This window comes from Daphnia magna, linkage group LG7 (assembly GCF_020631705.1).
Source record: "Daphnia magna isolate NIES linkage group LG7, ASM2063170v1.1, whole genome shotgun sequence".
Lineage (NCBI taxonomy): Eukaryota > Metazoa > Arthropoda > Branchiopoda > Diplostraca > Daphniidae > Daphnia > Daphnia magna.
The window spans coordinates 394,721-408,618 of record NC_059188.1 but is presented as its reverse complement, the minus strand read 5'-3'; the positions used below and the strand labels follow the sequence as shown (position 1 = coordinate 408,618).

Here is a 13,898-nt window from a genome sequence, read left to right as displayed (position 1 = left end):
GTGATTTCAAATGGTTTGATTGAGCCCTGACTAATTTGAAAAGATTTGCTTCGTTTTTTCTTAATTTTTTATCTCTCCATATAGCACGTGAGACAAACTAAACAGGATGGAGGGCTCGTCGGCCGGTGCGAGTGTACCAGTTGTTACAGGTAATGGCTGTTAAATGTCAAATTATCAGTTTCATTGCCCGAATGGTTCGTTCTTTTTCTTTTCTCGTTCTTAACTTTCGCATTGAAACTAGACCAACTCTCGTCACAGTTTATATTCAACTTTACACACGATATGCAGATAGGCTGGAAACAAAACAATTGCAAGCATCTTTTACGGGCAGAGGAAACTGTTCCCACGAAAGTCGGTCGAGTACCATACGCTTAACCTGATTCAATTTTCTGACGCATGCAACTCGTAAAAACATCGTAATCAATTGCCAAAATGCCTTGCGTCCGTCTAAGGTTATACGTTATACATCATTTACTCCTGTGCGTACCTCACACTTGAAGGTAACGTCCATCTTTAACGATTCAATTTAACCGAAATTGTCTTTTCATTTCTTTGCAATTAAGAAGAAAGAGATATCCTCGTATCTGTTTATTACGGAAACGTTGCGTTAATTTCCGTCGAAAGGCAAAGACCTGGGAGGATGTTAATGAAGGCGCGTTGGCCGACATAGCCACAAACGTAAGACGATGACGATTGGATGGACAACGCCCAAGCACCGCTGGAATTGGGCGCGTTTTTCAAACGGCAATCGCCAAAGCCATTGGGTTTAGCGATGAAAGTGAAGTGAGTGCATTTTGTGTCGCCTGCACACAACGAACCGCAAGTGAACGAATCTGAAACGCAATTGACTGTGTACATGTCGTGATCACAAAAATCACAATTGGTGCTGTACGTGATGAATGGAGCGGTCCGAATGGGTAGCCAGACTTTGGAAAGACATGCCACTTTGAAGCTCGCGTTATTTTCAGACGAGACGGTGCTGTCAACGGCTGGGATGCCTTGAACGGCTGGGATGCTTTGGACGGCTGGGATGCTTTGGACGGCTGGGATTCTTTGGACGGCTGGGATGCTTTGGACGGCTGGGATGCTTTGAACAGCCTGCATTACAACGGCAGTGTTTGATGGAATCAACAGGTGAAACGATTGTGTCGTCGTTGATCTGAACAAGCTGGCTTTCTTCAGTGATGCTGTCGCTTGATGTTGTTGTATCCATGACCGTCTCTTCTGTCGCTGGAATGATTTCGTCGCTTTCGAAGCCATCTTCCGCTTTGCTTTCAACGACGCTAGCATTTTCTATTTCTATTTCATTCACGATATTCAATAGTTGATCACTAATCGACACCTATCGATTGTTGTGTGTCAATTGTTGCTTAATTGCATTTTTTTAAATGTGTTTAGCGTACGTTATCAGGGGCGACACTTCTCTTTTGGTGATAGTCTTCCAATCGATCAGGCATAGCTTCCGGGGATCGTTCACCGATCAATATCAAAGTAACAATCACCACCAGTGGACACACTTCCTATAGGTAATCATATTCATGCACTTAATTCTTAAAGCTATTAAAAGAACAGTTTATAGTTTACCTTCTTCATGTTGACGTACAGACGAGTGTATAGCTGGACAATGGGGTTCCCTGGTAGAGAGCGTCTTGGAATGAAGCCGGTCTGGTATAAGATCCTGTCTTTTATACGGCTGAATTTAATTCTTACAAATTGCAAAATTCGTAGACGTACGGGCATACGCTAGTTATATTGCACGTAGCCTTAAACTAGATAAGATGTAAATAGATTCAAGCATAGAAGTGCAACAGCATCAAGTGTTGTGTCGATGAAACTGAATGTATTCTCAACCGGGGTCACAACTGTCTTTGAGAATTGTGGCTGACTTTTAATCACTTGAATTTGTGCTCGATATTATTATCGAAAAATTAACCTTCGGTTATTTTTGTATAACACCTTATAATAAGATGCTTTAAAATAATGAATTTAAATTTGAATAAGAAATGTTAAAGGTCAGAGATTAAATACGATGCTGTTTTAGTATGTCAAGTTTCACCCATTCAATTGTCACTGTGATGGACACAAACACGATGACATTAATTTCAAGTGGAATCGAAATGAAACAAATTGCATGAAAGTTGTGGCCGGAGCATGTCCTTGACGTTGACGTTGAATCCGTTCGTAATGTCAAGTTATCCTTGTTCTTATTTCCAACTCATTTGCTGGGCACTGTACGTTTAAGCTGTTTTTAATGCAATAAGGTAGAGATTGCTTCATGTTCTTTTCATTCAAATTCAATGGAATTCAATTGATTGCAGAAAAACAAAAATATTGCTGTAAAAATGTTAATGCTGAGAATTTTAGATATGGGGGTATAGCTCAGTGGTAGAGCATTCGACTGCAGATCGAGAGGTCCCTAGTTCGAACCTGGTTGCTCCCTTCTCATTTTAAGGCTTTCGTGAGTCATAATTTTAATAAACGGACAGGTAGACTAAACAAAAGCAACACATCACTGTGCGAATCAATGGTCTTGAAGGACGCATTGCCTATGAAAACAGTGAAGAAAACTTGCTCGTTCGTTTCCCGTAAAGTTGTATTTTGATGGATAATTCAATCGATTTATTATTAGGTCGATTTAGCTCAACCGATCTTAATTAGCATTTTCTTAAATGTTGATTTTCCATCAAACATTAATGATACCATACGACAATATCCGATGTTGTTGTTTTTTCTGAATTGGAAAACGTGTAAAAGAATTGATTGATTTCTTAAGAAGATTTGCGGCATTTGCCGAGGAAATCACGAAAATATCCGGATGGACATTGGCGGCCAGTGAAGGAAACGATTCCATATGCTGGTATTGCTGGGGGTTGGCCCCAAACTATTTCAGGGGGAAAGACTATCCTTCAAATGTACATAATCACGCGTTAAATTTGCATACACGCTTTTCCTTAAGATATTCTTTACTTGTCTTCCTGTGGCGCCGAATGAACTGATGACGTCAACACTGCCAATGAAATGGCAGTTTTACGACATCGACCGAAGAAACGGAAAGAACACCAAGGACGATTGCGTTTATCAACGGTGGTGATTCGTTCACGGTGGACCGCCACGATGTTTCTCTCGGCCACTTGTAAACCAGGTTCTTCCAAAACTTTCGTCCTGCAATTCCATTGTTTGTTTGTTTTTAAGAAGAACCGTTATTTACACGTGCCTGTTCATTCTGTGAATAAAGGTGATAGTATTGAACTCTTACTCGACTTTCTGTGCAGTTGAACGAACCGACGACATCATCAAAATGAGGCCAACGATCACGCACATAAAAAGTGTTGGTTTCATGTTTGGACCAAGAAAATTGTTCGCTCTTCTGTATTTCAACCAAACGAAATGTAAATCAATTGGAAAATATTCACAGCATAGATGACAGTTTTGCTGTCACGAAACGACTGCGTGACTAGACTTCCGTGCTGCGCCTTATTTCTACAACAACAGAGTAACGGACTTCCTATTTGATATGGACGACGTTGTGAAACCAACAGACTTTTGATTTATAACTCACTGGGAAAACCGCACGCACAATGTTTTGATTTTAATTTGAGGATTGCCTGAGGGAACGGTGGGATTTATTCATCAATTACTTTCGTAAATCAAAAATTGAAACGTTCTCTTCATTTTCTGTGATGTTTGGTTTCCCACTCCAGCCAACTTTTTATACCTGGTTCAAATTGCTAATGCGTGAATGTTTTTTCTCGGGACTGCAGCCTGCGTCGCTTAAGGGGATATAGCTCAGTGGTAGAGCATTCGACTGCAGATCGAGATGTCTCTAGACTTTTTGAATATCTGGTCATAATTTTATTAATCAAATGAAATTTTCAGTAGACGACAATTGGGACCACTGTGGCGCTGTTGTCTGGTGTTCTGAGGTGGTCTGAGCCTCTGACTCTGTAGTCTGTACTCTGAGTTTCTGATCTGTGGTCTTGTGTTGTGAATTTCATCATTTCTCTGTTTCTCTCCCTGATTCTCTCTTCTCGTTTGACTGTTTGAGTTTGAGACTTGTTTGAGTCACTTGGCCATTCTTTATGTGCTTTTCTGCAAGAAACATAAGAATCTGATATAGATAACGACAACGAGCACTGAATAGAAAGATATGGACGAACCGCCAAAAGGCGGATAACGAATGGCGTGACCACGCTTCCCTCCCACCTTCTTTATTAAAAGTCGAAACTTCAGATGAAGTTAAAAAGTTGTCAGTTGAATCGTATTGGGGGTATGTTTTGAATACTCAAACCGTAACGAATTCCCTGAAATTTCCCAACCTAATTCCCTGCATTTCCTTATTGCTTAGCTTGCCCTTTTCAAACACCATTGCCGAAAGAGCATTCAGCGTGGTAGACCAAGTCAAAACCCCTCTCAGTAACAATTTGCACAATGTGTCCCTCTCCAGTCTTATTTTGGCGCAGCAATGGTTGAAAAACCAACAAGCTTCAAGCGCATCCATCGAAGTTCCTAAAGGGATGGTTAAAGGCGCCTTAAAAGTCAAAGCCAGTGCCACCAATAACTAATGGTAGGGTTGGAAACTCGAGATTTTAATTTAAAACTTTCATCACCGTCTCCCGTCGTTAGCTTTTAACTGTCGGTCAACAGTATCAGAATAATGTTTTACTGTCATCTGTCTGACAAGAAAAGACTTCAAATATACTAGGATAACTAGGAAATTATGTCGGATCGTGTCGGATTTATGCATTTTTTTTTTTTTTTTGCAAGATTTTGCGGGATTTTGAAGATAACCTTGCAAGATAAAGTGCAGGATTAAAAAAAAAAAAAAACGGATTTTCGGGACTTTTTAGGCAACCCTGCACGACTTTGCTATTTGAGAAGTGGCAGCACTGCCCATCACACAGTCGAGTGCCAGATTTAGGCCGAGGAGGTTTAGAGACACGTGACGGGAGACAGGGTAACATTTTTTCAGTAAATGTGGATTGGTTTTTTTTTCTCTAAATCTCGACATGTTTTTGAAATGTTACGTATACCTTCGTCTTCCATAAAGTAATCAGCAAATTCTTCTAGGTTTCCCCGAAAATCGTGCAGTTTGAGCAACTTGTGATGGTGATAGAAGGAAACAATGGCGTCTTTGGTATTCCGTGCTACGTAAACCACCTGAACACGCGAACACGTGAGTCCTATACTTAATTGCTCAATGTTTGAATGTATACTTTCGAGGTATCTAGTAATTTGGGGTGGAGCAAGTAAAATGGCAAATGACTTTTGAAAATACGTGGAGATGGCATTTTTTCGAAAGATTTTAGCATCTGCATCGCCTCCGGTGATAATTCAGTTGCTGGTGTTAGGAATTGCACCTCTGAATGTTTTAAAGTGAAGGAGATGTAGTTTTCACGGAAAACTCAGTCGCGTGGAATTTTTCTATAGGTCTTTACTCTATAAATGGCGTACGTGACATCAATTGAGTTGTTTTTGCTTTTTCCGTGTCGCAATCGTTCATCAACAGCCACAAAAGCTCAGATGTCCACGTTGTACCTGCCAGATTTGTGGGATGTAATGGATAAATGTGGATTCGCGTAGATTCAAGTTTAACTCACCGCATTTTGGGAAAGTCAGTAGCCAGATGTCGTCAGCCCTTGGCTCCATTCGGTACAGTATTTCTGCATGCTTTGCGTACAACGTAGTCATGACGAATTTGCCCGGCTCACTCTTGACAAGTCCCGTCTTGTAACCAGCGAACAATTGATTGAATTTTTTCAACCTGGTTTTTGGAATGACGTTAAACTTAACTTTCAGCTGCAGTTGCTTGAATTCCTCGTCGTCGAAACTAGACATATTTTTTGTTTGCGTGTTGACTTTCGAACAGATTGTGCCTCACTGATTGGATTTCTTCACTTTCCAATCGTCTTATTCTCGTATGGATCAGAACACATCTATCTTTTTTTAAAAATGGGACCCCTGTTTTATAATTTTTATAAGATTTTGCTGAATAGGTCGCCTATACGATGGGAGTGAACGATTGTGTCATCAGTTATCTGCTTTGTCATTCAAACAGTTAACAAACACGTAGGGGATAAGGAGACAAAATTTATTCATGTCGTGTAAACGTGGGAAATAATCAAACGGTTGGCGAATGCAAAATTTCCAAGTTTTACCTGTTACTACTTTCCAACACAAAATGTTTTCCCATCTTTCTAGTCTTTCACACGTTTATTACGCAAGGTTGCCGAACCCTGTTGGGAGAAATGTTGCCCTTGGGACGATTGAAATTATACATAGAGCCCACGTAAGACCTTCTGATTGCATAATTTTAAGCTTGCTGATAAGTTAGTCTTGATGTTCCAGTTCTGTTACGAACTTGAGGTCGGTGCCTTCCAAATTACGGGCAACCCATTCGTCGATTCGTTTGTTCAATTCCGGGCTAAAATGATTTTTCCAGTCGCCCGTTTTGCCTAATGAATTGTAATTAGAGTTTTTTTCCTCTTTAAAATCTATTTTACGACCTACCGTTGCGAATAAATCTTCCGTCTTCGTTCATGACTCCAAATTTCTTGGCCGATTCGTTGTTGACTGACTCGTTTTTCTGGAAATTATCAAAACGTAAGTGTTCCCTCAGCTTATCCAATTGCTCGTCAGTCAACGATTGGAATTTCGCCACTTTCTCAATCTCCCCTCTCAAATCCTGCGAAGCACACGACGTTACCTTTGAATTATTGTGTTAGTTAAGAATCTGGCTGTTTAAATTACCCTTTTCATGTCCTCGTAGAACATAAAGTGCATGTTGGGATGGTTGCGTTTAGACCAGGCGTCGAGAACGTGCGGGAAAAAGGGCGAATATAAAACTGGAGATGTCAGTAAAATTTGATTTGAGGCGAGAAAAACAATTGAAAAACTCTTTTGCGTTGAATTACCTTCGTCGTTCATAAAATATTCGGCCAATTCTTCCAAAGTCCCGGTGTATCCGTGCGATTTGATCAATTTGTGATGGAAGTAGTAGGAAACGATGACATCCTTTGGATTGCGAGCCACGTAAACCACCTGTGAATAGTTAATGTTTTTCTTTTAAAAGCCAGCTTAATATACGTACAAATTTGTTTGATGAAAAACCTTGCTCGTTTCGAGCAGCTCTGGGGGGAGGAGGTACATCGGCAAATGCGGCCGGATAACTCTAGGTGATGGAAGCTTTTCCACTTTGTCAACTGTCATGATCATTTTTTTCATTGGTCCCTCCATTACGCTCAAATAACCCATCCTTTTTAAAGAAAAACAAAATTATTGGGTTAATGGCAATGTGGAAATTCAATTGTTTTGTACTCGAGAAAAGGAGTTCTGGCGTGTAGCGGAATTTTGGCGGCTGTATCCGTGTCGCAGTCATTTTTCAGTAACCATAGCAACTCAGAAGTCCATGTTGTACCTGGACAAATCGTTTGTTTTTAAATCGTTGCCATTTTTGAGTAATGAAATTTCTGACGTAGTTTACCGCATTTGGGGAAAGTGAGTAACCAGACATCGTCGCTCCTCGGTTTCATGCGGTAAATTTTGTCGGCATTTTCTGCGTACATGGGAGTCATGACGAAATTGCCCGGCTCGCCCTTCGTCAGTCCCAATGTGTAGCCAGTGAAAAGTTTGCTGAATTTTTTCAATCTCGTATTTGGAATCACATGGAATTTGACTTTGAGTTGGAGCTGCTTGAATTTCTCATCGTCAAAGCGAGACATCTTGCCCGTTGTTGAGTTACTGTAACTATGACAGTCGTTTCAATCCCTGATTTGTTTATTTTTGAGCAGCTTGTTTATATGTAGGGGAGATAAGCTTAGATAGAAGTGCTCGTTCATTGTGACAATACGATAATTTAACGATAGTTCCATAGGTCACTCTACAGTGGGACTGATAAGCCCAATATCTTGCAAACTATCACATCTTAATAGCTTAATGTCTGTCTTCTATTTGGTTAAAATGTGTTTTGTTTTTAGAATAAGAAAAACAACAAGATAATTGCCAAGCAAATGTTATTAATTTTGCCACTTGAACAAGTGACGTCTGTCTAAGTGATTACAGAATGTCGCAAGCGTACATTACGAGGAGATATGAAATGGCTAAAAGGATTTTTCTTCGAACGGAATTAAATCGAACACTCAGATGGTCAATGCCGTTGTCGGGTAACAGTTCCGTTTAATAACCACCGCAGTTTCCATTGCCGAAATGGCATGCTGCCTTTGAGGTATTGGGATTTCGGCAAAGATGGTGATTTTGGTTGCTGCAACCGATGGTTCGACCCTCGCATGTCCAAAAGCCTCGGTAAACGCATTTGCATGCCATGCCAGGTCGGGCTGGTCTAACCATAGCGCAGCCGCCCTTATGGTAATTGCAATCGCATGCCGATGCTACTTCAAACAACGTAGCCAATACGATACAGGCCAATACTAGAACTTTCTGTTTAATTAAAAACAAACAAACAAAAACGTTTAGTTTTATGGTTTTGATTTTTGATTTTTTTTTTTTGAGTGGGGTGTAGTAGGTTTCTAAATTTCAAAAATTGTTTACCATTTTCTCCATTGTTGGTTTTAACTAGTCGAAAAATCGGAAATTAGCCTTTTGAATTGAGTGAGAAATTAGCCAGACAAAACAGGAATCGTACAAAAATTAAAACTTACAGAATAGAGCGGCTGCAAAGGTTATGTCTACCGTAACGATTTGTCAGCCTTTTTATACTCTCATTGAACCAATCAGTTTTCATTTTGGTTTCAGCGGTTAACCAATTACTAGGATGTGGGAATTGACTTTGTAATCAACAATGCAGCAAAGAACGCGTTTTTTTTTGAAATCATACTGTATTGAGGTTTATTGTTATCCGCATTTAGACCATAGAGGTTTCCGCTTATACTTTTTTCTAGAACCGTGGATGTAAATTAGGTTTTTTTCCTGATATTTCTAAACAGTGATAATTTTTCTGTTGTCGTTAATTGTTAAAGGAAACCAAATAACCGATTTTATTTTGCATTTTCCAGATGGTAAAACAGTTAATCAAACATCAAGCCAAGCATAGCATTTCCGAAACCGCAATCGAAGAAAACTGCAGTGCAGCCAAGCAGAAGAATACAATGGAATCTTTGGTATTTATTCAAATGAAAATCATGATGTTGCCCGTACAGTTTTGATTATTCACAATTTGAGTCCACAGTTTGAGTTCAATGCTTCGAAGATAATTTAAAAATTTTGAAAATAAAATGATTTCAATTCACAGATTCTAGGATAAGGCGGAGTCCATCGCTAAAATGGGAAGTTAAGAGGTTCGAACAGCTGAGTGACTTGACGACATCGATGCCTTGAACGACATCACCGAACAGCAGCGATTTCTTTGATTTGTAGGCACCTGGTACCATGTCATGAAGGAAGAAGACAAATTGCCATCCCTTGACGCGGCTTTCGCTCCTACCAGCACCAGCCTCGATGCCGGTAATGCCCACCTGACAAGCCTTTTGGGCATAATTGTCAGAATCCAGCCAAATGCGGTAATTGAGCATATCCGGCACAACCGGCTGGAACATGGCGTTCGTCATTTTCAAACTGACGAATGTGTCTTTCGTCGACTGTAAATTTTGAGACTTTTTATTAATTTTTTTTTTTCGTTTCTGATTAACCCTGGAATCTATCAATACCTTAGCAATGCGCCGGCCAATTTTTCTTGGATGATCATAGCAGAAAGTTCCCAAATCTTGAACGAATTTGGCGCTAGCAAAACGCGACGAAGGTTTGATGTGAATCTGTCCCAGCAGGCGGCCTCTCTTTATGACCGTAAGAAGAAAAATGGAATTGGCGATATCAAACCTTTGGGGCGCCGGTGTGACGGGGAAAATTCCAGTACTGAATTCCTCATCTTCTTCCATATTGTCAAAGCTATTTGAAATATCTTCTCTTTCTAGGAACTCGGCTAGGTCATCCATCAGATTTATTTCTTCTTCATCCGACTGTACAAGATCTTCCCTTTGCATTCTATTGGAGAAATATTCATCTCTAAATCTATCCAGCAAACTACCAAGGACGTCACTGTCAACGTCTACACGGGGGAATAGCAATCGTGGGCCCAGGTAGATGACCGTTTCCTTCACTAAGTTAAACGCTCTATTTGAAATTAAAAAATAAAAATGAACTAAATTGATTTGTTATTCAAAATCAGGAAATACCGATGGGCAATGGTTAGTTCGGCGTATTGGACAATTTTCAAAAGGAACTGCAGTCCAGGTCGAGGATCTATCACATCTTCCGTAAAGGTGTCTCCTTCTGCGCAGTGGACAGCCTGGAAGAAACGCTCGAAGCAATCCATGAAGACGGCAGTTTGATTTACCATCTGACGAGGATCCAATTTCAAAATGTGCTGGTGGAAAATGCACTGGATGGCTTTTGGATGCATCATGGACATTTCAGCAATTTTGGCAAACCATTCGAAACAAATGGCCGGATCTAAATCGGAAATTGTTCTGTCCATCAAGCAAAACCAGACGGACGTGGCTGCAATTTCATCCATGCACATTTCGCCATACTTGAGGAATACTCCGAGAAAGGCCAGTCTTTCTTTGACAGCTGCAATGTGGATATTATCATTGGCTGCGGATTGACATTCCATCACGTAGGTGACGAATCCAGCTATGGCATGGCCGAATAATTGCCATTCTTGATCGATAAATGTGTAAATTTTCTTGTAGTGTAGGAAAACGAGATCGTTGAACTCGCTGGCGTTGTGGTAGTAATTATTTGATGCGGCTTTTTTGACAGCAAACAGGTAGCAGAGATGACGCAGCAGTTTCATGGCTGCCAACGCCAGTCGTTGCTCTGGCTGGGTTTGGATAGTCTGAGCCAGGTGAAAAAGCCAATGACTAAACAGATCGCATGTCCATCCATCGCTCAAAATCTTTTTCTGTATCTCGATGCAGGAATCGATTAATTCATCCGCTGTGTCGGCGCAAAACACAAAGCCCGCTACCACATCCATTACCTATTTTTCAGGGAATGGGCTTTAATAATATTGGATTTACCAACGTGAAAAAGTAGTAAGTACTTTAGCTGTTAGTTGCTCGTTACGTCCCTCATTGGTCAATTTATGAAGAAAGTCTAATAAATTAGGTCGCTGGGTGTTATCGGACAGGAACCAACGAGCCTAGATGTGCAATAGATACAACAACAAAAAAATGTGAGAATCTAAGAAATGAGGACGCAATTGTTACATACCTGTACATCACTGATAAGGTAATCCAAGTGTTGTTGCTTCATCTCACCCACGTAAACTGCAATAGTTTGATGAAATTTCGAAACAGCCATTGTATTATCTTGTAAAATATCTTGCAATTTCCAAACGGGATCCAAACATCGAGTTGGATCGTTGACGATAAATCGAATAATCTTGCGCAGCTGTTCGAAAAATGCGTCATCATCCGTTGAGTAATTATCCAGTAGCTCCTTAACCAATGATTCTACCTCCAAACTGAGAAAATGTTAAAAAAATTGTTTTAAATTTAAATAATAGTATAGGAACAACGTTTTGGAGAGGGTAGTCAATTGTGGACATTGACGATGACGCAATTTCTCGGTCAACTTGATGATGTGCAAGACCTGCTGACTGGTTGGCAATTTCTCAACTCCTTGGTCGCAACGGTCACAATGGCGACAACAGGGACATGATACTAATCCATTCCTATAGATTTTCTGTTATTACAAGAAGAATAGGTAAATTGTTTTGAACATTTTCTAAAATTAAAGCTTTCAGTACCTTTAGACATTGCAAACAGGTGGTGTGACCGCAAGACAATATTTTCGGTTTGTTTTCTTCATCGTCAAACTTGACATAACAAACGGGGCAGGTACTGAAATTTTCACTCAAATCTTCACTGTCATTCTCCATTTTTGTTTAACGAAAGGTGTCACAAAACAAACTGTGAAATCGTAGGCGGTTTGAATGAATCTAGAACATAAAAACAAGACAAGGACGAGATCGTTATCTTGATTCTACGGAACTGATATAACTATGATTGAGGAGGGTTCTATTGCACATGTACAGAGATTATTATTCAAAGAGAAAAGCCAAAGTTATACTAATTGTTTTAAATGTTATTACATTTAGACTTACCTACCCGAGTTAGGAGCTACTTGGCTTTTTTTAAAAAATCACATTAATGTCCTAAGGCACCTGTCTTGTCATCTCTAATTGCTTCACTCTGAAGTTTGCCACTCGTTTTCGTTATGCCCGGTCGTGTGGACGTTACGGTAATGTCTGGCGATATCGACTTCCGGAAAAAAAGTGGCTGATAAACTTGTTTATCGCATTCCACATTTGTGAGTGCTTATCTATTTAAGCTGTTTCTATTATCGTTGACTGTTCTTTATTCATTATTTCCAGAGGATTGCCCCCGAAAAGTGAAGAACCAAAATAACGACGCGCCCTTCAGATTCCACAACGGATGGAGATTTTCGTTAAAAGACACCAGTGAGTATTTCTATTTTTCTTTTAAATCATCTCAAATGAAAATTAAATTTGGGTTATACGATAAAACACGCAGGTAAATTCGTGAGTCATGTCTATTGTTGGTTATCAATGGCAACAGTTGTAGCACAATGTTAAATTAAAGGGCACGTTGTAACAAAGCGTAACTCGAAATGTGTGTCATGCATAGCCAAACAGAATCATCCATCATCTATTTTCATGACAACCTCATTGGTATGCACAAAGGCAAACGCCCTTGATTGTATGTCGAGATATCAACTTAGATGAGCCTTTACAATTTAATAAATAATACGAAAACGTGTGCCACCAGCAGCACAACATTTAAATGTCTTACATTTCTCTTTAGGCCAAGGCGTTCATCTGTTTGCCGACGAGTTCACCTGTTTGCCGACGAGTTCACCTGTCTTTGATCGCTTACCGCCGTTTTTCATTTTCGTACTGGACGTAAATGTTGCTGATGTCCTCTGGATTAGTGGCGTAAACTGGAAGAAAATGTTTGCGCATCGATCTCACCAGCTTCAACACGAAATGGAACATGCGGTAATTAGGTATTGTTGCTTCTCCATAATTGCTGTCGTTATCATCTCGGTGTCTTCCTTCTACGTTATTAAAGGGGTAATTCGATCTGCTGACATCACCGCCGTCAACAGCGTGATGAGCAACGACGGGATCATATTCTCTTGAATTTAAAATGCCTGGGGAAGCGACGTAATGCAACGGAATCCACTGATGGTAAGGATAAAGACCGCTGTGTAAATAGTAGCTATTCAAATAGAACCGAGTTAAGTGACTATAGTTGTGTGTTTAAGAAATCAAACAGTAAAAAAATCACTTTGGAACGATTTGATGGCCGAAAATAACACCGGCATCCACTGTTGCTAACAAGAGGCATATCGCTACAATCAATCCCTGTTGATTGAAAAATTAATTTCACGGTAAATTCTGTTTTAAAATTAGAGTAAAGTAAATATGTCTTACCTTCATCATCGATGTCAATGATGCAAATCACAGGTGGAGTCAGAAGAAAAGGCGCAGCCGCTCGACCCGGCTGAGCAAACGGTTCTAACCTTCATTGCACGTAGACAGTCCCTCCCAGACAGAATCGAATTATTTGTTTGGCTTGAATTCAAACAAGAAGGGAGATGGGTAAAGAAAAAAGGTTCCGTCAATCCCTTTTCATGAGGAAAAAGAAGCCCGTGTTGGCAAACACGAAGCTCTTTCGTCTGTTGTACGATTATACACAGATTCCCCCCCCTTCATCGTTTTCTCTCTCTCGACGGGAGACTCTTTGACCGTGCCTTTTATACCTGGGTCATCTATTATTCATGAGCATCCCCTACCTGAGATGTGACTCGATTACCCGGTCCGTTTGAATGCCGAGTGATATCTCGTGTAAGACATC

At 40.2% G+C, this 13,898-nt stretch overlaps 5 protein-coding genes, 1 long non-coding RNA gene and 1 other non-coding gene across 11 annotated transcripts in view; 2 read left to right on the top strand and 5 right to left on the bottom strand.

Moving 5' to 3' along the window:
- The window catches only part of LOC116927132 (sulfotransferase 1C4), a 44,991-nt gene extending 39,062 nt beyond the window's left edge, over positions 1 to 5,929 (bottom strand). The window contains exons 1-6 of one of the 2 annotated variants that reach the window (XM_045176983.1): positions 5,598 to 5,929; positions 5,439 to 5,535; positions 5,214 to 5,361; positions 3,257 to 5,157; positions 2,968 to 3,162; positions 2,736 to 2,904 (exon numbers count right to left, since the gene is read on the bottom strand). In XM_045176983.1, coding sequence (XP_045032918.1) covers positions 4,966 to 5,157; positions 5,214 to 5,361; positions 5,439 to 5,535; positions 5,598 to 5,835 — 675 coding nt within the window. In that variant the 5' untranslated portion in view covers positions 5,836 to 5,929 and the 3' untranslated portion in view covers positions 2,736 to 2,904; positions 2,968 to 3,162; positions 3,257 to 4,965. Of the gene's footprint in view, positions 1 to 2,724; positions 2,905 to 2,967; positions 3,163 to 3,256; positions 5,158 to 5,213; positions 5,362 to 5,438; positions 5,536 to 5,597 lie in introns of those variants that run through there. The other variant, XM_045176984.1, reaches the window with a different exon arrangement.
- Positions 247 to 1,290, bottom strand: LOC116927140. The gene has a single exon (XM_032934128.2). It carries the CDS (start codon positions 1,288 to 1,290, stop codon positions 592 to 594), a length of 699 nt encoding a protein of 232 aa, XP_032790019.2. The 3' UTR covers positions 247 to 591.
- Trnac-gca lies at positions 2,369 to 2,440 on the top strand. The gene has a single exon. It is a non-coding gene; the product is annotated as a tRNA-Cys (tRNA).
- On the top strand, positions 4,826 to 13,228 carry LOC116927238. Of its 2 annotated transcripts, none has more exons than XR_006649529.1 (17): positions 4,826 to 4,954; positions 5,068 to 5,173; positions 9,009 to 9,113; positions 9,245 to 9,512; positions 9,665 to 9,861; positions 9,924 to 10,088; positions 10,178 to 10,627; positions 10,704 to 10,858; positions 10,932 to 11,048; positions 11,122 to 11,244; positions 11,522 to 11,721; positions 11,784 to 11,855; positions 11,913 to 12,046; positions 12,116 to 12,327; positions 12,392 to 12,478; positions 12,843 to 13,036; positions 13,110 to 13,228. It is a non-coding gene; the product is annotated as an uncharacterized LOC116927238 (long non-coding RNA). The 2 variants fall into 2 exon arrangements; XR_006649530.1 differs by having other exon boundaries at positions 12,843 to 13,044.
- Positions 6,068 to 8,141, bottom strand: LOC116927131 (sulfotransferase 1 family member D1). Its single transcript, XM_032934120.2, has 7 exons — positions 7,481 to 8,141; positions 7,315 to 7,414; positions 7,108 to 7,252; positions 6,912 to 7,038; positions 6,748 to 6,842; positions 6,508 to 6,682; positions 6,068 to 6,452 (listed from the first exon to the last, which is right to left on the bottom strand). Exons 1-7 carry the CDS (start codon positions 7,716 to 7,718, stop codon positions 6,328 to 6,330), a joined length of 1,005 nt encoding a protein of 334 aa, XP_032790011.2. The 5' UTR covers positions 7,719 to 8,141; the 3' UTR covers positions 6,068 to 6,327.
- Positions 9,098 to 12,260, bottom strand: LOC116927045 (probable ubiquitin carboxyl-terminal hydrolase FAF-Y). Of its 3 annotated transcripts, none has more exons than XM_032933996.2 (8): positions 12,122 to 12,260; positions 11,765 to 11,956; positions 11,534 to 11,700; positions 11,227 to 11,479; positions 11,057 to 11,155; positions 10,185 to 10,993; positions 9,660 to 10,122; positions 9,098 to 9,605 (listed from the first exon to the last, which is right to left on the bottom strand). In XM_032933996.2, exons 2-8 carry the CDS (start codon positions 11,894 to 11,896, stop codon positions 9,234 to 9,236), a joined length of 2,295 nt encoding a protein of 764 aa, XP_032789887.2. In that variant the 5' UTR covers positions 11,897 to 11,956; positions 12,122 to 12,260; the 3' UTR covers positions 9,098 to 9,233. The 3 variants fall into 3 exon arrangements, with proteins under 3 accessions (XP_032789887.2, XP_032789888.2, XP_045032870.1); XM_032933997.2 differs by having other exon boundaries at positions 9,098 to 9,590; XM_045176935.1 differs by having other exon boundaries at positions 12,126 to 12,260.
- LOC123474643 lies at positions 12,553 to 13,885 on the bottom strand. Its single transcript, XM_045176990.1, has 3 exons — positions 13,475 to 13,885; positions 13,329 to 13,405; positions 12,553 to 13,259 (listed from the first exon to the last, which is right to left on the bottom strand). Exons 1-3 carry the CDS (start codon positions 13,481 to 13,483, stop codon positions 12,911 to 12,913), a joined length of 435 nt encoding a protein of 144 aa, XP_045032925.1. The 5' UTR covers positions 13,484 to 13,885; the 3' UTR covers positions 12,553 to 12,910.
- Between the last annotated feature and the right edge of the window lie 13 nt (positions 13,886 to 13,898).